Source organism: Anastrepha obliqua, chromosome 1 (assembly GCF_027943255.1).
Source record: "Anastrepha obliqua isolate idAnaObli1 chromosome 1, idAnaObli1_1.0, whole genome shotgun sequence".
Lineage (NCBI taxonomy): Eukaryota > Metazoa > Arthropoda > Insecta > Diptera > Tephritidae > Anastrepha > Anastrepha obliqua.
This window is the reverse complement of record NC_072892.1, coordinates 50,396,074-50,416,377: the sequence shown is the minus strand read 5'-3', so window position 1 is coordinate 50,416,377 and position 20,304 is coordinate 50,396,074. Positions and strand designations below refer to the sequence as shown.

Here is a 20,304-nt window from a genome sequence, read left to right as displayed (position 1 = left end):
GTATTCGAATAATGAACTATTCGAATTATTTGAAACGAATAGTATTATTCGTTTTATTCGAATAATGTTTATTCGAATATTATTCGAAAATAATCCCACCCCTAGTATATATGTATGAGCACATAATGCGGCGATTATTGCATATGGCTTACTATTTCATCTCCTCATCATGTTGGTCGCCTTGTCGCGGGGATGAGGCTTAGGTGGTGGTTTGACCCCCACATCATGGGGACACGAACTAAGAGGGAAGCTCCATATGAGGATTGATATTTAAATGATTCTCTTAAAGATTTAAAGATTGTGTTATTACTTTTACTGGATGGCTGTAGACGGTTTTCTCTTCCCTGAATTTTTTTGCAGATAGTGGTCCACATTATGGTATCAAAACGGCACGTAAGTGCTGCTTGTAGTATACCTGGGGTACTCTTGCCATCTAGCCTGCCACCTACCTGTATTACTTTTGCAGAATAAGGGAGGCAGCTCTTGCAGACAACGAATTTTTCAATCATTTTTTGTGAAAAACTGAGAGATGTTATTATCTTAAAATTATTAGTAATATGTATTATTTATGCTTAAATGAATATAATATAAAAAATTTTTTTTTAATAAAAAAATGGCGGCTAGAGCTGCTCAATCGTGGCTCCTTCAATTTGCGCGGTGGAATGTACAGCCTCTTGTAATTAACTGAAATCAACCAGACAAAAATAAAAAAAAAATCAACCATTAAAATAAGTTATTCCGCTTTGCCGTTTTAACGAATAAAAATAAAAATTTGAAGTGAAAAAGAAAACAATACACTTTTTTATAAAAAAATAGATCAAAACAAAATGTTTAGTGATAATTACTAAAATTTTACGTACATGAAAAGGCCAATATGTTTTTTGCCGTTATATTCGACAGCGCGTAAAAAACGTATTTCGAGAAAAACGCAATTAAAATTTTCGTTCGTATTCATCTTTCGTTCGACGCTCATCACTTCACTGAATTAATAGAGACTTTTTAGATATTCTATTAAGCTTAAAACATTGACAATATAATCTTTAGATTGTAAATGAATTTTTAAAGCAAAAAAAATGGAAAATTTGAAAGTGCTGGAGGAGCTGGCCCCCTTAACAAAGTAAAGCCTTCTGCTGTATCCTAATTGCGTTTTTATTTATTTGTTTATTCGCAGCATTGGTGTCACGGCGAATTAGAAAGGCGCAATTGTTATTATTACTACATACATACATACATACTATGTATATACCAAATATAAATCTCACGCAAGAGCAACAACAACATTAACAAGTATTTTGTTTTCCCACTTTGGTAGTCACTGGTAGTGAGTGTCAAAATTCAATGAAAATTTATGTTAAACAAACTAACAAGGCAACAACAAAGCAGCAGGGCACCTTGACAGTCAAACCAGCAAATCGCCAGAAAAAAACAAGTCTTCTTATATAGTGAAGTGAACGAGTACGTGTGTTTATGCACATTCATTCTGGACAATCCATATGTATATGTATATATGAACATATATCCGAACGTAATGACGCTACCTGAATGCGAACTTTACCTTAATTAGCGACTGGAACTGTTCTTGCTAGGCGCACAGCTGCACATACCTATGTATACATGTATGTATGTATAAATCGCTAGCACTTATTCTCTCAACCCTTAGCGAATTGTTTTTTGGTGCGAATTGGGTAAACAAATTTCGTTCGTTGCTTTCATTTCTATTAATTCGTAGATGCTTTTTCGGTATTGCTACGATATAAGTACTCTATAGTTAGAGAGGAATTTGTTCTTGCTTCGGCAGAACATATACTAAAATTGGAACGATACAGAGAAGATTAGCATGGCCCCTGCGCAAGGATGACACGCAAAATCGTGAAGCGTTCCACATTTTTTTGCGAAATTTATATTCACCCAAAGAAAATTAAATAAATGTTATATATGTACAAACGTAATCGAACTCTACGGCAAGGTAATGGTATATCGCATACATTTATAAAGTATGTCACAATTTCATTGACACTGTCAACGTGAGTGGGTATTTTACTGCTGTTATCAACTTTCGATTAATAGAATAAAGCGCGCTCAAAAAATATTTCTTAAGCAGGCATTACTTACGTTACCTACGATTTGAGGTCCCTGTTCCATCATATAAATATCGGCTATAGCTAATTATTTGATAACATCTACAAAGTAGAAGGACAGTTCTTTCACTTTCGTTTATTTTCAGTGTTGCTAATGGCATCGTCGACTGTCCAGTTCTACTTGAGCGGATAAGTTTTAATGTTCCACAGAGAGGTCTTTGCAATTTTTACCCGTTTTATGAGGAAAACTTTAAGACTAAATTTGCGAGTAATGCACCTATTCCTCGCGCTTTTCTAGACTATAATTTATTATTCAATTCCAGCCTGCTTGATTTCATTCGATCTATGTATATCTATTTTTGTAAAAACCAATTATTAACAAATTAAATTATTATTACTATTATAAATTATATATTAGTTAATTCGATGAAAAAAGAACTCGAAATAGGCTGTTTCGCGGTGTACATCATAACTCGCAACATAATCATTGAAACAAAAAAGTTTAATTAATTTGTTTAAAAGATTTTTCTTGGTAGCCAAAAATTTGCAAAAAAAATAAGCTAATTTCTTATTGTACCATTAATAATTATAAAGTAATAAATAAAAACAAGCTCCCTACCTCTACACCTTGCGAATTATATGAAGTGATGCTGGGGAAAATTTCAAACCATTGCTCCAATAGATTTTTAGTTATGACGTAAATGGGCTTCAAAAATAAGAGGCTTCATAAAAATGCTTTAAAACCGAGCAGGTATAGAAATGCAGTATGGAACAATGGACGCATGAGTATTTATGACTTTGCCAATTATGCTCCGATAGAAATTTTGACACAAATTCTTGAAATATAATTATGCACTAATTAAAAACAATAAATTGATAAATCAGTTTAAATACCTTAAAGTATTTCACTAATTCCACCTCTTTAGAAAGCTTAAGCGGAGTTGTGGAGGTAGCAAATATTTGAGTTCTGGTCTGTATTTAAGCAGATATACATAACTGCTGATCACCTACATAAACAAGCATGCTCTCTGATATCCAACTAGCAAATATTATACACATATGACTCTACAGCATCCCATGCAGTTACAATGTAAGTGTGAGTCAACTGCTGTGAGAGGCAGTGCAGTTAACGTGGAACATCACACGCTTCGCTTGCAGTTGCTACGCAAGAGTGAGTCGAGTGCTGTGAGAGCGCCCAGAGTAGTTAACAACAACGAGATATTAAGGCTGAAGTTCACCTTCATCCAATTAGAATTGGTTAATGGTTAATACTAAAGCTAGCTTTACTAATATTTTTGTAAATTCTTATTGTTAGTAAATAAATATTTAATATTTTATACATAGTTATCTAATTGGCTGTCTACTTAAAACGGCATGGCGGTCAAGAAGTAATGACACGGCATGAGACATTCAACTAAGGTTGAGATGAGAGCCAATCTACAATTTCGAGAGAGAATATCGAGCAGTATAAGCATATAATAGTATGTATGTCTGTACATACATATGTATGGCACTCTTCGAATTAATTGGTTGATTTTGTTCACTGAGCCATTATTAGTACTGCATTCATTTTGAACTAGATTGGTGTTTATGTACCTAAATTAACAAAAATATTGCAAATTGAGTTTCAATTTGTGACGGATGTGAACAATTTCTGATTGTAGCAATTTGGGAAAACTGACGAAACGTTTTTACACCTTATTCTTTACACAACTTACTTTAAATGTAATAAATAGCGAAAATTGGCAGGAAATACTATGATTATATAATATTTTTAATACTCATAAAAACTTGATTATTTCAAATCTGAAATTACGTACACTCGGCATTTGTTGAAAAATTGTGCTTTTTATTGTGTGCAAATATTTATTTATTATTTATGTTCTTATTCTATTATCCAAAATATTCTAGTATAGAGGTAACTGCTTATACTCGTACGTACATACATATATGTATATGTATGTATGTACTGTAACAGACCATGAGTATACCAAATCATTTTGCACACTTGGCTTTGTGATTTGATTATTTAAGGTACATCCTTTTTAGCCCTAGCTGAATTTTTATATATGTGCTTCTTTTTTTTCTTTTTTGTGAGGGATACTTGATGTCAGCAGAGAACTCAAAAGCGAAGTATCAAAAAAAAAGTTTAAAGTTGATGTACGAGGGCTGTTATTTTTATTATGAGTCGAAGAGTTCCTTAAATTTTATATCCGCTATGTGAAGTTGAGTACAATAAGAACTTAACTGAAAAAATTAAAAATAAATTATGTAATAATTTTTAGATTTCTTCAATTTTAAGAATTCTAATAAATACCGTTCTTTTTAAGATTTTCAGAATTTTTTTTTTGTTTGATAAAACAGGGTGGGCCATATAGCGTTTGCTTTTTGAACCACCTATTTCTTTGAAACACAAATGACATGTCAAATGTGTTCATAATTTACTTAAGGGGGGAGCATGGTTTATAAGGTCAAAAAAAAAAATATATATATATAGTATATAATCTTTAAAAACTAAATGTCATGAATGGTTCTACACAAAAATAATAAAGTTTTCAGAATAATTTTGAATCTTCGTTGTTTTATTTCAATTTGAAATCCGATACCTCTAAATTGTTCACCCTTTATAAATCTGAAAACTATTAATTTTTTATGTTTACTTCTTTTTACGTGGTCGTACCTCGCTTAACGAAAAAATATGATTGGTCCACTTTCATCGATACACAGCGGTTTTTTAGGATGTTTCGTAGCTATGCGAATACTTCAAGTGATAATTTGCCAGTTGGACATTTAGGTGATATAATTTAAATTCTTTGAGAATTGGTGGTGCATCAAGGGCTATGCTAAAACAAGTAAATAAGCTGCAACTGGCTACTACTTGGAAGCGCATTGTTGGCGAGATTACACAGGAAAAGGTAGGTCAAATTATAACAACCAGATGCTCTGCATAAATGCCACCGATGTGGGGAATAAAAAAAGTCTATCTCCCAAAAATACACCCGTTTTAACGCCAGAAATTTTGAAATTGTTAAGAAATCTCATATTAAAAACTGAAATGAGAATTTTTTCTTTTTTTATTTTTGAAATAGTTTTTGATTACTTCGTCACTCTTGACTAGCTTTTTTTGACAGAAAATGGTTCTATGTTCCTACAAACACAAACATTATAACGGCCAAAATTTTGAAAATTTTGAAATTTCATATTGAAAACTGAAGTTGAGAATTTTGTTTCGTCTTTTTTTTTTTGAAGCGGTTGTGGAATACTTCAGGGCACTTGAGTACAAGTAGGCTTTTTAACTATTCCTTCCTTCGGCTCCATATTTGAGGGGCACCTTAATCGGAGTGAAAAAAGAGCTATCATGGCGTGTCCATACAAGGTCAAGTTACTAGTCCAACTGATTTGTTGGTTTGAATGTCATAGTGATATGTTTTTGCTTTGTTTGTTTGTTGGCTTTCTTATTGAAATTTTCACATTAAGCCCTCCAAATAGCAAAAACAAAATACTGCCGACTCTCGTTAACTCGAAATTCGAAGGACTCTTAAAATATAACGAATTATCGAGTGTTGAAATATTAAATGGTTCGAAATTTTTGAGAGAAAATAACTAAAACTTCGAATTATCAAGTGTTTTTATTTAACTGCTAATGTTTTACATATTCGTCATCTGAATTAATTAATATTTGAAAATAACTAATTTATACGAGTTTGCTCCGAAGCACATATAAATATTTTTTTAAGGAGAAAAAGTGCCTGATATGCTTTTTCATCAGTTTCGTTTTGTAGACAAAAGTTTTGTAAGTTATCGAATGAGGCTCTTGCTACCTTAACTGAAAGCTCTGCCAAAGATTCGGATGTATCGTGTTCATCTTCATCTTTATCGTTGCTCTTTCCATTCGTATCTGTCGCAGATAAAATTTCGCCATCGGTTAGTGATCCTGTGACAGCAACATCTTCATCCACTTGAACATAGTCAGAAAAACTCACACCGCTGCACAGTGGTCCGGCGGCCGGACAAAATTCAATTTTTCAACATTTTTGAAATAAAAATTTGATAATGCAGATGTTTTCTTAAATATTCCAGGCAGATTTCCTGAAAATATTATTTAATTTAAAAAATTTTTCATTGTAGTTTTTTGACTTTAAACATGAAATTGTATGCAAATCGTACTTCATACAAGAGTTTCATTTTCATGTCTGCAAATAAATATTACCATTTGATTGTTAACCAAATATTGAAAAACAAAAGATAATTGAATATATTAACGGAAACAGTAATAATTCTCTTAAGTTGTGGTACAAAATCCAATTTTTGTTTTTTGAAATTTCAAAATTTTTCGAAAATTTTTTTTTAAAGATCATTTTTTCGAGTGGTCCACACCGGTCCACTTGAAATCAACATGAGTGATGTAGCCACATATTTCAGCTATGATCTCAAACTGAAACCTGTTGCGCAAAGTTGCGCAAATTAAAAATAATGTAGCTTTTGGGCATTTACCCACAGGCAAAACGTTACATATGGCTTTTGTAATTTTGTGTAAAAGACATCACAGCATTAAGAGACAACTAAAAAAAAATTGTATTAAAAAAACACATTTTTTCTTAATATTATTACAATATTAATATGATATATGTATATATAATACTATATATAATAATATAACATTTTTATCTGTCACTGGAGGAACGGGCATAAGCCGATTAGAATATTAACGAACATCTGAGAATTCCTTGAATTCCTCCGAAGAGGCTCAGGAAGCACGCAATAAGGATTTGAAAAATTTTAGACAAAACAATATACGAAAAATGTCTGAACTGACACAATGACAGATTTATTAAATGCTTTGCTTTGTTCATCAGATGTTGTTATAATATCAAAAACTAAGGTTCCGAAAAACAAGCCAAAACCATTTTCAAAAAAGGTTCTTGCGCTTTTAAATTTAAAAAATTATCCAGCCTCAGAAAACAGCTCATCAGAAACCGAGGATTCTGAGTCATAAAAAAAAATAAAAAATGAAAAACAAAAAAAAAAAATAACTAAATATCCAAAAAAAAATTTAAAAACTAAAACAAAAAAAAAATTTTAAAATTAAAAATAAAAAAAAAAATTAAAAATAAAAAAAATTTTAAAATTAAAAAAAAAAATAAAATAAAAAATAAAAAAAATCTAAAAAGAAAAAAAAAAATGAGGAGAGAATAACCTTACCGTAAACCTCCACGTGGTACTCTCTGTGGTCGTGAAAAATATAAAAATGAACTCACCAGCTAATTACGGAAGTAAAAATGTATTTATAGTATTCAATGAATTTAAAATTTGCTAAAATTAAGGTCAGATTCGTCATCACTGCTCCTTAAAACCCCTAAATATATATTTTCAGCTTAATTAAATGAGTTTTTGAATTTTGTCCGCCAACGCCTTCTGGTCGGACCACTGTGCGCTGATGTCAACTACTGGTACCATTGATGATTCTTCATCATCCATAATTTTAAACACGACTCCATTCCTCTTTATTTTTAATTTGCAAGCCACCCTTCACTTGCCGCCAAGTTTTGTATATATGTATATTTAGAGTAGGCGTGAACTCTTTTGCTTTTTCCTTTAACAAAGTTCCGCTAATAGATACTTCTGGCCCTCTACCCTGTCTAAGCCAAATGACCAGGCTTTCTTCCGAACTAAGAAATTCACCTTTAGTCGTTCTTTTTCGTGATCCAGCAATTTGAGCAGCAGTAACTTTCTCCTTGTTCTTTATTATGGTTGAGATAGTACGGAGAGGAATCTTAAATTCTTTTGCAAATTTTTTTATTGAAATTACCGAGTGCATAAAAATGTATGGACATAATTCGAAATATAAAGAGATTTTGTAGGGGACTCGTGATAACTTTGAATTTTCGCAGGTTTGAATTAACGAGAGGCGACTGTACATGTAAATATTTTTCTTATTCAATCGCCTTCCCTTTTACAGACTCCCCTTGAGGGCTACGAGGATTAGTTGAAGAGCGAAAAAAAAAATTTAAAAACAATAAATCCATTTTCCTTAATAATGAATTTTTGAAGTGAAACTTCTTAGACGTCAATGGACGAGCGATAATGGAGAGTAACTGGGCATTTTCGTTCCCCGATAGAAAAAAAAGATATAACGTAGAGTAAAAGGATAGAGAGTGAGCTATACCTTATATATATCTTAGATACACTTTAAGCTATTTTTCCTCAGTTTTTCCTTATGGTTGCTAATTTCTAGTGAGAAATAACACCGCCTAATTTTTGGCGCTTGTTTGTTGGTACAAACTTGTAGGAAATGTATTTTTGTTGCCTACTTTTTGGCGTTATATTTCCTTGGTGCCTACCGTTGGGGGCGTTTTTTTTTTGGTGCCTACTTTTTGGCGCTTATTTCCGTTTCCTGGCTAGTGCTTGTGCGTACTATAAAGTGCTATCCATTTCAGATTTATTGGTATTGCCTTGCGGGGTTTACCTTCACCGGTCGACCCTTCTCCGTTTTTTTGTAAATTTTGTCTATTTGTGTTCTCTGCAAATGTTGTGAATTTATTTAGATATATATTCTTTCTCTCTCTCTCTCTCATTCTCTCTCGGGTCTCTCCCTCTTTCTTTGTCTGCCTTGAAAGTTTCACTTCTGTTATGTGTACTACGCTACACGCACTTTTTTTATTTATTTTCCATTCTTATAATATAAAGAGCAGCCCTCGTATAACATCTGCATGTATAGTACATATTTATGACTCAGCCGTTTTATTTTGTATAACCCATTTTTGTAGGCTCTCCAATCACAAGTAGGTCTACAATAAATGTTTGATGAGTCCTTAAATGCTCGTATAAACATTTTGATTGTCGCTCTAATCAGGTAACAAAATGTCTTGTTTTTTGTTGTTGCCACACTTTACAGAAAACGTTATCTAGTAGGTGAGCGAGCAAAGCACCCACCACCGATGATGTGCATTCTGTATATATGTACGTATGTATGTATGTTAGTAAATAAAGGAGCGACCTTTTCAGCAATGCCTTCACATTTTCAAGCTGTTTAGAATTCCATGGCTGTATATGCAGGGTGATTCAATGAAACTGCAGATTCTTTCTTTATAAATACTAAACCACAAAATGTGTCGAAATAATTTTTTTTATTTTATCAGGTTTTTTAATCTATGGTAGGTATTTATAAAAAATAATATCCGTTAAATGCCCGCCACGACTTCTCTGGCAACCCACTTCTCTGTATATCATTTTTAACGCGTATTTACATCATTCGTTAGCTCTGGAATCATCTCGGTTTGATTGGCATAAGCTATACTTTTCACGTAGCCCTAGAAAAAGGGAGCCTAGTGGTGTCAAATCGCAAGATACTCTGTGAGATAAGTCGTCCTGGGAAGTTCGTTGACAATAGGTCCCTTGTTTCATACGCACCGTCCTGCTGAAGCCACATATTAGACAAAAATGTTTAATAATCATTCCTAATGCATTACAAACTCCTACGTTAACACCCAAATATTATACGTCACTCGAAAATTGAGAGAGCAAAGTAACAGTTCGATGCAAGAGAGACGTTCAAGAGAAATTTTAGCTATCAAAAATTATCGATCACGAAAGGCAAATGATCTAAAAGCATATGGCTAAACTTATTGTAAAGAGAAAAATTAATTTATATGGAATTCAGCATTTTGTGCACTTTTGCCTTTCCGCAAGTTTGAAATTTTCGGTTTATAGTCAGAAACGATCAAGTGGAAAAATTTTCAAGAAAAAACGTGAAAAATATTTAAAGTAATTTTTTAGGGGCAAGACAAAAATTGGAAACAAACTCAACTGATATGCCTTCTTCTACCAGTTTTGCAAGTGATGGGTAATTTTCCGTTAATGAACGTTTTGACTTTTTCTTCTCTTCGGGAGAGAAATTTCGCTTGCGCTCAATATTTGAACTGGTGTCTCGTGATGGCTATTTCCGTTATCGAGCACAGCTATTGTCTAAGTCTACGTAATGTAATTCAGGTCGTAAAAAGTTTGTTATCATGTCACGAGAACGTTCACCGTTCACCGTAGCAGTGTTGCCGGCATTACTTTCGAGCAGCACGACCATTTTAAAAAATTATTCGGATCACTTTTAGGCGCTGTTGTACTGAGCTTCGCTCCATGATTAAGCTTGTCAATTGTCTGAAAATAAAATTGGCATTACTAAAATAATTGTTTTCAAAGATCTGCAACCCCACAAGTATTACCCTATACTTATGCAAATGTTTTTCATTACTGCATTTGGTGAGGTAGGCACATTTGCGTTATATGACCACACAATTACATATTTATTAGAGCATCTTGATTAAAAACAAAATCAACATAACGAATTAAAAAGGCCATCAATTTAGTTCGGAAAATTACTTTTATTCAATTCCAAAGTAAAAAATGTGTGAAAATAATACAAAATTAAGAATCAATTTACTTTTGCTCGATATGACCATCTTTTGCCTTGATTATGGCCTTGAGACGGTCCAGAAACGAATCGCAAGCTGCCCGAATGTGACTTGCAGGTATTTTGGCCCACTCGCGGACAATGGCTTTTTTCAGCGCCTCGAGACTGGTGAATCTTTTAATGTGTACCTCGCTCTCCAAAATGGCCCTATTCTCTTTGGATTCCATAGGATTCGCGTCTGGTGAATTTGAGAGCCATTGTGTGGACGGTATGAAGTTCGAAACGTTGTTTTTTAGCCATTCTTGGTTCACTCGAGCTTTGTGAGACGGTGCCGAGTCGTGTTGAAATGTCCATGGTCTGCCACCGAAATGTTTGTCTGCCCACGTCTTCAAAGCAACTTCCAGAATACTCTCCCGATAATATTTTGCATTTACCTTGACGCCAGGCTCTATTAAAACGATCGCAGAGTGCCGATCTGCGGTTACAGCGGTCCAAACCATTACCTGTGGCGGCAGATTAAGCAAGGTGTACCGCAGGGTGGTGTCCTTTCAGCCTTGCTGTTCAACTTCTATATCTCGAAACTCCCCCAACCACCAGAGTGAGTCTGACGGCTGCACGATAATGGCGCCGGGCAATGACATCGATGGCCTGTGCTGCAAAGTGAACAACTACCTCACCGACCTTTCTCGCTTTTCCACTGCAAGGAATCTCCCACTAAGTCCACGGCGACCCTCTTTACCACCTGGACAAAGGAGGTCAAACTGCCTCTCAAGGTAAAAGTCGATGACACACCAATTCCAACAATAAACAATCCCAAAATTTTGGGTATGACCTTCGACAGTTTGCTCTCCTTCTCTGCGCACACAACCGCTATTGCCACTAAAGCCCAAAATCGCAACAAGATCCTCAAATCGCTTGCCGGCAGCACTTGGGGCAAAGGCAAAGAATTGTTGCTATCGACATTTAAGGCAATTGGCCGGCCGATTCTAAACTATGCTACGCCTGTCTGATCGCCTGGAACCAGTGACACGCAGTGGATAAAACTTCAGACATGCCAAAACACTGCCATAAGGACTGCGACAGGATGTCTACTGATGTCGCCAATACAACATCTTCATGACGAGGCCCATGTGCTACCTGTGAAGGAGCATAATAAACTGCTTAGCAAGCAGTCCCTGCAGACACCTGCTTGAGCCTGAGCCACCTCCCAGGCATGTCAGGAGACCCTTCCTTAATTACGCGGACGAGATCCAGGACAAAACAGAACGATAGCTACTGGATCGGACAGGGTACAGACAGACAATCAACGACATTCATCGGAAGACACTTACCACCTTCTTAAGCTCCCGACCTCCGAATGCCGTCATCGCAGACGAAGAGCTCCAACTTCCCCGAGATTTCCGCGAATATCCCACGTTCTGGAGTGCAACGTACCGTAACAACTCGAATATAAATCAAAATACTAACATATTTTATGCACTTACGTAACTGCATAATACATACATTTATTCATTACTTCAATATATTAACAAATTAACTTAAATTCGCTTTCCTTTTAAAGGTTTTAAAAGAACTCACTGTTAAACTAAAAACTTAATTAAATTTAAAATTAATTTCAAATATATACATTAATTTAAGAGGAGCATTTGCTACCTTGCTTTATCTGAAATTAAAAACATAATTTTTTTTTAATAAAACAAACTTACATACTAATAAGATACAAATACGAGTATGTTAATTAGAGTAGGCCTAAGCTTCTTTCTGATGACTAATAAATATTAATTTTTTAACTAATCTAAATATCTCACGGTGGTTATTTTGTATCCATAGACGGCTTAATTCCTCAGTAGATAGTCGCTGTTCTCAGTTCTTGTTGTTGCCATATATTGATCTAACTCCTTATCCAGCTTATCTTTGTCAACACCCGGCTTTGCGTTTTTACCTAAATAAAAGAAAACAAAAATTTTAGTGAACAATTCTTAAAAAGATATACAATTTTATTTGTAAGGTCCTCTTCACTCAAATGCCGAAGTTCCTGTCACAGTGTGCCCAGGCACAACACGCATTGGTTTGTTTTTACCTTGGCTACGACCGCCACGTCCACCCCGACTACGACTGCGGCCTCGTCGCTGTTGTTGTTGTTGTTGTCCATTACTACTACCATTAGCTTTACCATTTCTTTGTATCCCTGCACCACGACTTCCTCGTCTCTGTTGACTGCGACCACGAGCGCGACCACCCTGAACCGATCCTGTATTGCGCTGACCTACCACAGATCCCCCACGTGGACGTGAACGTGCACGCGATTGTACACGAACCTGTGCGCCATTCCGTGTACGTGAACGAGAACGTCCATTCGCGATTGCGTTTGCGTTTCTAACCACTGGTCTGCAAAAAAATAAAGATACAGGATATATTATTCGTATAGTCGGAAGTTATTTTATGTCACACTGCAATTTACCTTCCCCGTGTACGGCCAGCGCGTCCGCCAACTGCAGCAGCCAAATTTGAATTGCGTCTGCGCTGTATGCGTCCTTGTGCAACGCCACGTATGCCACTTGTACTACGGCGACGGCGGGCAATAGCTCCGGGACGCAAGCCCAAACGGGCTTTTATTGGTAAATTAGCTCTGGTGTTGGCGTTGGTGTTGACACGGCTCCGTGTACGTTGACGTGAACGTGAACGGCCCCGCATTTGTGTGCCTACCGGTATGCCGCGACCTGTGCTACGTGAGCGACTGCGTGTCAAATTTATGACCGCTACGGGGGCGCGAGAACGACTACGAGAACGACCACGTCTCTGCATTTCATTGATCATACCTGAACCGGACATTGTACGTTGTAGGCGTCGTTGTGCAATGCGTTGGGCAGCACCACCGACCAACGGGCGACGCGAGCCTAAACGGTTCGAAACGGAATTTGAGCGTCGCTGGGATCTGTTTATGGCGCGCTGACTGTTAGTTATCAAATCGGCTTCCATTCTGTATCATGTATGAAGGAGTGAAGAAAGTAGAAATCATTGATTGGCATGCATATTGTAGCAATCGTTCAAAAAGTCTTGAATAATTCGCAGTTGCAACAATTGACGTAAAAACTTCAATTTGATAGCTTCGACAAGTTCTGTGGGTCTGCATTTTTTTCCATTATTTGTTGGCATTTACAGACGCAACTCAAAGCTTTTTCTATTGTGGCAGCTGCAGTAAATTCATGCAAGAAAATATAAATAGATATTGAGTCCTTACGTTGCAACGGTGGTCAGGCTATTGGTTCGGATCGGTTTTCCATTGGCTGCTACACGCAATGCCTTTATAGAACCGCGTCTCATGGCAACGCTTCCTCCAATGGGGCGCATGCTTCTCTGTAAGATCCACACATAGTGTGAATTAGAATAAATTTTTCAAAATTAAACGATGATTCGTTTGTTTCCTTTCGTTTGCATCTACAAGACTTTAAGCGAGCAATATTGGTTGGCTGTTGTTTTCGCTATGCTCTGTATTCCCGAAAACTCAGGGAAATGCAAGTATAAAATCATTTTTAGAAAGTGTATCGATTTTTAGGCAGGTTTAAATATGTTTCAAATCTAGCACCCAATTCTATAACTGTCGAGAGTGAAACGTAGAAAATAATTACTTGGAGGTTTTTAGCTAGTTATAAGTGTTGTAAATGGTGTGAGCTGGAGCATAATGTTCCAACGTATGTGACAGGGACGGATAAAAACTTCATATGATATGCCGGATAAGATTACTTGCAATCGGGTTTTTGCTGGACAGTACGAACAGTTATTAAAGATGTTGGTGTTGATTTTTGCAGGAACAGTCACTGTAGACATATTACTAACTATACTGGCGATATAACAACTGACGTAGATGTTGGGGAAAACGGTGAATACCGTTACCGCCAAATACAAACGAGCTGCTTTGGTGAACATTACGAATTAATTCCATTTGTGATTACCGCACAATGGATATTTCCTTTCTTCTTTTATTTGCTTGCTGAAACATCCATAAAATAGTATATATTCAATTTTTTCTGCACACATAGAATGGCTGTGTATTTTAACATTAAAGTTGTAACCTCATCTCTCCGTATCTAGATACCCCATCGTCATGCATTCATAACTGATACCAATCAAACTTGCAGGAAAGCGTAATAAATTTAACATTGTAACTGATTCCATATCATCCTATGTTCTGCTCCATAGAGGTATTACAAAAACATACTCGAAAACCATTGGGCAATACTTATAGAATTGGGTGTTTGGACGATCTCATCTGTATATTTCTCCGTTTTAGCACAAGCAATGTTCAAAATAAAATTGCATTGAAGTTAGACTGGTAAGAAGCTTGTCTGACTAGTAACCTCCGTTGTGTTCCTTCAACTCGAAATAATTATTTTAAGCCAACCACATGCATTTTGTTTCGCTTCAAATGATAATAAAATTCGAGACTTTATAAACACGTACGCGCTTCAATTTGAGGGCTGCTTGCATTTTATGCCTCCTGGCTAACTGCTGCAGTAAACGACGATTAGCCACAGAGGTATCACGAGCTGGAGGACGCAAAACTCGCTCCGGAACATCACGACGGCGATCTTGCACTGCAGTGAAACGTTCATTCAACGACAATCCGGTTGAATTCGTTACATGAATTTTACTTATTGATGCAGACATTATGGAATTCTTCGATGGTTACTTATTAACTTTCACTTGGTTTTTTCTTTTTTATTGAATTGTTTAATACAGTCGATTTAATACGCGCTTGATTTAAACTGGAGCTAGCCTGGTTTAACACTGAAAGTAAAGAAAAAAACATCAGTATATATAGATGAGAAATAAAAACGAATAGGTACTTGTTAAAAACATATGCCTACTAGACCGGAGTGAAATACGTAAATTTTTTCAAATCATATCGTAATAGCAGGGAAAAGTTGCTACATATCAATACAAATTCAGGAAAAAAAAGAAATTTCAAATCGGTTAATATCTTCCGTTCGCGCATTGCATTTAAAATTTACAAATTTTATCCCAAACCTTGCTGATTTACGAAAACTTGTAGAAGTTGTAAATGATTAAAGATCGAGCTCACTTTTTATACATAGCACTTTCAGCATTGAGTAGTAGATTTTTATTTTTCTAATATATCCATTTCTGTGGTTCTAAGCGACACAACTTTCACCAATTTTACACCAAATCTACTAAGGAAGCCTATGCCAAATGAGGCTTGCGTGAAAGCGGCTTACGGCTACTATAACACGTCTGTGCTTTAGATCGTCTTCCACTTGGTTACTTGTATTCCATCGTCTTTCTTTTCATTTTGCTTTTGATTCTGCCATACCGATAAACGAAGTGCACAGAAGAGCTAGTACTCTCTGGTCATTACCAGTTCTGCTTTCACTCTTGTCGAACAGCGCTGTTTGGTCTAAAAAATGTCTTTTCGATGTTCTTTTGAATTACATAGTTTACACAATTACTTAACATTAAATCGCTTCAAACATTTTAATCATGTCTCTTACTCCTAAGGACATACACTGCACATTTTTTGGTCCACCTAAACCACTGCTGTCATCGGTCCTTGCCACTAATACCGACATTATACAATGTTGGCAAGAAGTGAGGTACAAAATGACAGTAGAATCTTCTGCTGCCAGTTCTGGTCAGAAGTTAAGCTTCATAGTTGTAGCAGATACTGTAGCTCATAAGACTGAGTCCCTTTATTCTATGGCTTCGATTCCAATAGTTTCCCACACAAAAGTTGTACAAAAGATCAAACATCTACATGATCGATACTACACTCTTCTTAAATCTTATTCAAGGGACAAAGACACACCTGAGAAACAAAATAAGTACAATGATTTTATTGAACAATCTTCAAGTACATTATTTGACATTTCGTCCTGCAAGTGCGAGATGACACTCAATTGCTTTTGTCAAAGAAGCTTTGACAAGTGTATTTGTCCAAGGCCGGTAACTATCAACTGCACATGCCCTAAAGATAGAAAGATACCTCCATTAGAAATCAATTTTTTATATGCTCAAAGATATCTCGGACAAGGTAAGATTGGGACAGGAGATACCAAAGAAACTCAAAAGCTTACATTAAAGTTGCAGAGAAAAGCTCGTCACTTAAGTCAGACCAACTTACCTGGACCTTCTTGTAGTAGCATTGATTCTGAAACAGAGATAACTCCTGAAGTTGACAATGATAAGAATGATCCCGATTCTCAGACCTCACGCTCTATTTCCTCTCAGTCAGCAAGTTCAAAAAATGCACAGATGCTCTTATCACTTCCAGCAACGGCTTGAACAAGTGATCGTTTTGGAGTATCTGATAGAGCAGCAGCATCTATTGTGTCTAGTGCATTTAAAGACGTTGGTCTTATAACGGACAAAAATACTTCTTTTGTTGTTGATCGAAGCAAAATTAGAAGAGAAAAAGAAAAATGTAGACTAAAACTTATCGAATCGGGGAATGCAATAGAGCAATTAAAAGATCCGACGTGTGTGTATTTTGATGGCAGGATGGATGACACTTTAGTTTTAGTTGAAAAAGGAAACAAACGTTATCAATCTATAAAAAAAAGAAGAGCACATTTCAGTAATAACAGAACCAGGCTCAGAGTACTTTCGTCATTTAGTACTTCAAAAAGTGGAAAGGACTGTATGCATTCCAAATTATTTTGAAGAAAATGGTATAAATCAATCTTATGTTGTAGTGATTGGATGTGATGGTACGTCAACAAATACTGGGTGGAAGAATGGTGCAATAAAATTCATTGAAACGCGTTTAAAAAGACCAGTACAATGGGCTATCTGTCTCCTCCATTTTAATGAATTACCTCTGAGGCATCTAGTTGAAATACTTGATGGTAAAACAACAGGTCCTCAGTCTTTCAGTGGGCTTCTTGGCAAACAGCTGGCTAAATGTGAATTTTTGTTCATCGTTGCTTTTCAGAGGATTGAATGCTCTCTTCCACGAACGCTTGACACAATAAGCTTAAGTAAAGATCAGAAATACATGACATTGCCATTGCTATTGATGCTGGTTTTTGCTCCCCAGATCTAGCAAATCGAGATACGGGACCAATATCACACTCTCGTTGGTTGACAATTGCAAACAGGTTCCTAGGATTATACATTTCTTTGCAAGAGCCATCTAAAAATCTCATTCAAATTGCAAAATACATTTTGACTGTATATGTACCTCTATGGTTCGAAATCAAAACAAATTCTTGAATAGTTGACGCACCTAAACATATTTTAGAATGTATTAAAATATGTAGAATCTTATCTTCACAAGTCCAGGCAGTAGTTCATAAGGTCATTCAAACAAATTCCTTTTATGACCATCCAGAAAACATTCTTCTCTCGATGGTGGTAGATGACAGAGAGCATGTCCGCGATCTTGGATTGAGGCGAGTTCGGAAAATAAAAGAAATCCCTTCAAAAGACAAAAATATTAGAAACTTTTTGGTTCTTAAACTAAACTTTAAAGCAAAAGAATATTTTGAATTAATTAATTGGTCTGAAATGAAACTTACCTGCCCCCCAATTTTAGACAGCCTTTCTTCTGAAGATATCTTGCATTTAATTTCTGATAAAGAAAAACCAAAACTAACCATAGATTTAACAAATATTCTATGCCATACGCAAGCTGTGGAGCGTTGCGTAAAATTAGTAACTTTAGCGTCCTCAAAAGTGTATGGGAACGAGAGATGTGATGGGTTTATAAGAGCAACACTCTCTTCTCGTACACTTATGCCTCAATTGGACACTAAAGCAGACTTTGCCACTCTCGAATAAATAATTTTTCATCTTTGGTTGGTTGGTTGGGAAGGGAGTGGGTGGAACTCGTAGTACAGTCACCTTCACGTGGTGAGTTCTGAGTCGTCCAAAAAGTGCGGGCCAAGAGCTGTACAAAACTTCTTTAAGACAGTGTGGTTAGTGGGCGCGCTAAGAGGGGAATAATTTATTCTACTTATATACTCAAGAAGACTTATACAAAAATTAAAATAGAGAAACTAACCACCCGCAATTACGTAAATTTATACAAAAAATGACATTTCCCACTTCTTTTCAGGGGCTGTAGGGGCTTTGATAGAGCGGTAGACGTTTTTCTTTTCAAACTGTACCTGATGTTGTAATAGTCTACAAAAAATGAACTTTATCTAACATCATTTCCACCTCTTACAATTTTTCGAATATTTGTTCAATTTGTTATAAAATTTGTAAATTTGAAATGCAATGCGCGAACGGAAGATATTAACCGATTTGAAATTTCTTTTTTTTCCTGAATTTGTATAGATATGTAGCAACTTTTCCCTGCTATTACGATATGATTTGAAAAAATTTACGTATTTCACTCCGGTCTAATGCCTACGCTTACTACCTGTAATACAATTTCAATTGTATCATGGTTGTTGCTCCTTTAGAAATTCAGACGCATACATTTCTCAGGAAACACAACTACATATGTACCGCACAAAAGGCAAAAAGTGGGTGTAGACTAAAATTATCCCTTTCTGTTTAATATGAATGTATATAAAAGTAAACCCTTATTTATAACAGACTAAAATTGTATGCGGTGTATAAGAAGTTATATTTTGTTAATAACAACTAGACCTAACATTTACCTTATATGCAGTGACTTAACTTATCTATTTCTGTAATGAATATCACCATTTAGCATGCATCTAAAATTAGTATGTATACTCGCAGTGCTTGCAAATATGCACGAAAAAACCTCAAGGCCGTCATATACAAAATGGCGGACAATAATGAATTTATCTCTAACATATATCTATACAAACAAAATAATATCTACTAAATCTTACCTTGGAGAAAATACGTAGACTTAGATCCAATTTAATTTTAAAGCAATTTCACGATTTCAGCTTACTGATGAAGTGCGGAAGTCTCCGCAAAGAATTTCAGCTGGCGCTCCAGCTAAGTTTATCGAAGTATATGTATGTATATATATTTAGTTTTAATATGAATAAATTTTTATTTTATTTATTGAATTTATTTTCACGAAAATTAACTATTCTTGCGAAATTCACAAGCTTGCATATTTGCTGGTGCTGATGCAAAAGAAAGATGGCGACTTCTTGTGAATATATCAGCAAAAATCCGAAGAATGATTCAGCAATCAGAGTTGCTCATAGGCTTACCACTTTTGCTTTAAATTATAAATTTTATACTAAAATTATTAAGAGTTTTCACCGAGAAGGATTTGGACACCGAACTCGTTTTAGTATTATTCGTTAACTTCAATCGTGGATTCTGTTTTTGTACACTTGTTTTTGGCGAAAGCGATTTTAGACGATAATGCGATAATAATCTTCGCGCCACAAATTCGGTTTATCATGTTGGGATTATTATTTCGATGACTCTTATATACCACATACAAATATTTGTAGAGTCCACCAAGTTCTTCATTCGCGCAAAATGAATCAAATACGTTCAAATATGCAGTATTTAGCAATAAATCCACAAAATTAATCTAACCGTTCACATAGGGCAGATTACCTGCAAAATAATTGACAATCAGCTGTCAATACTGGTGTGAAAGGTTTTTGTTCATAGAAATTGCTTTGGTGGAATATTTTTGAGTTTTTAGTTTGTTTAATTAATTATTATTCACGATATGAGTAGCTAATTTAATTGCGCAATTGGCTACTAGTAACAAACAATTAGAAGAAATCCGTAAACGACGTTTACTGAGGTTTCAAAAAATTATCGCAGCAATACTCATGCGAACTTCGATATTACATTTTATAATAAGTAATAGGTGGACCGCCGTAGCCGAATGTGTTGGTGCGTGACTAC

General features: G+C 35.5%; 1 protein-coding gene and 1 non-coding gene across 3 annotated transcripts; one reads left to right on the top strand and one right to left on the bottom strand.

Annotated features, from left to right (window-relative positions):
• Nucleotides 1–1,782: 1,782 nt before the first annotated feature.
• LOC129236623 (U6 spliceosomal RNA) lies at nt 1,783–1,889 on the top strand. The gene has a single exon (XR_008581683.1). It is a non-coding gene; the product is annotated as a U6 spliceosomal RNA (small nuclear RNA).
• A 10,061-nt stretch (nt 1,890–11,950) lies between these two features.
• LOC129246664 (serine/arginine-rich splicing factor 4) lies at nt 11,951–19,582 on the bottom strand. Of its 2 annotated transcripts, none has more exons than XM_054885394.1 (6): nt 19,311–19,582; nt 14,944–15,270; nt 13,724–13,839; nt 12,944–13,462; nt 12,563–12,870; nt 11,951–12,424 (listed from the first exon to the last, which is right to left on the bottom strand). In XM_054885394.1, the coding sequence occupies exons 2-6, from the start codon at nt 15,148–15,150 to the stop codon at nt 12,318–12,320; spliced, it is 1,257 nt and encodes a 418-aa protein (XP_054741369.1). In that variant the 5' UTR covers nt 15,151–15,270; nt 19,311–19,582; the 3' UTR covers nt 11,951–12,317. The 2 variants fall into 2 exon arrangements, with proteins under 2 accessions (XP_054741369.1, XP_054741371.1); XM_054885396.1 differs by lacking the exon at nt 19,311–19,582 and adding an exon at nt 16,622–17,014.
• Nucleotides 19,583–20,304: the final 722 nt, after the last annotated feature.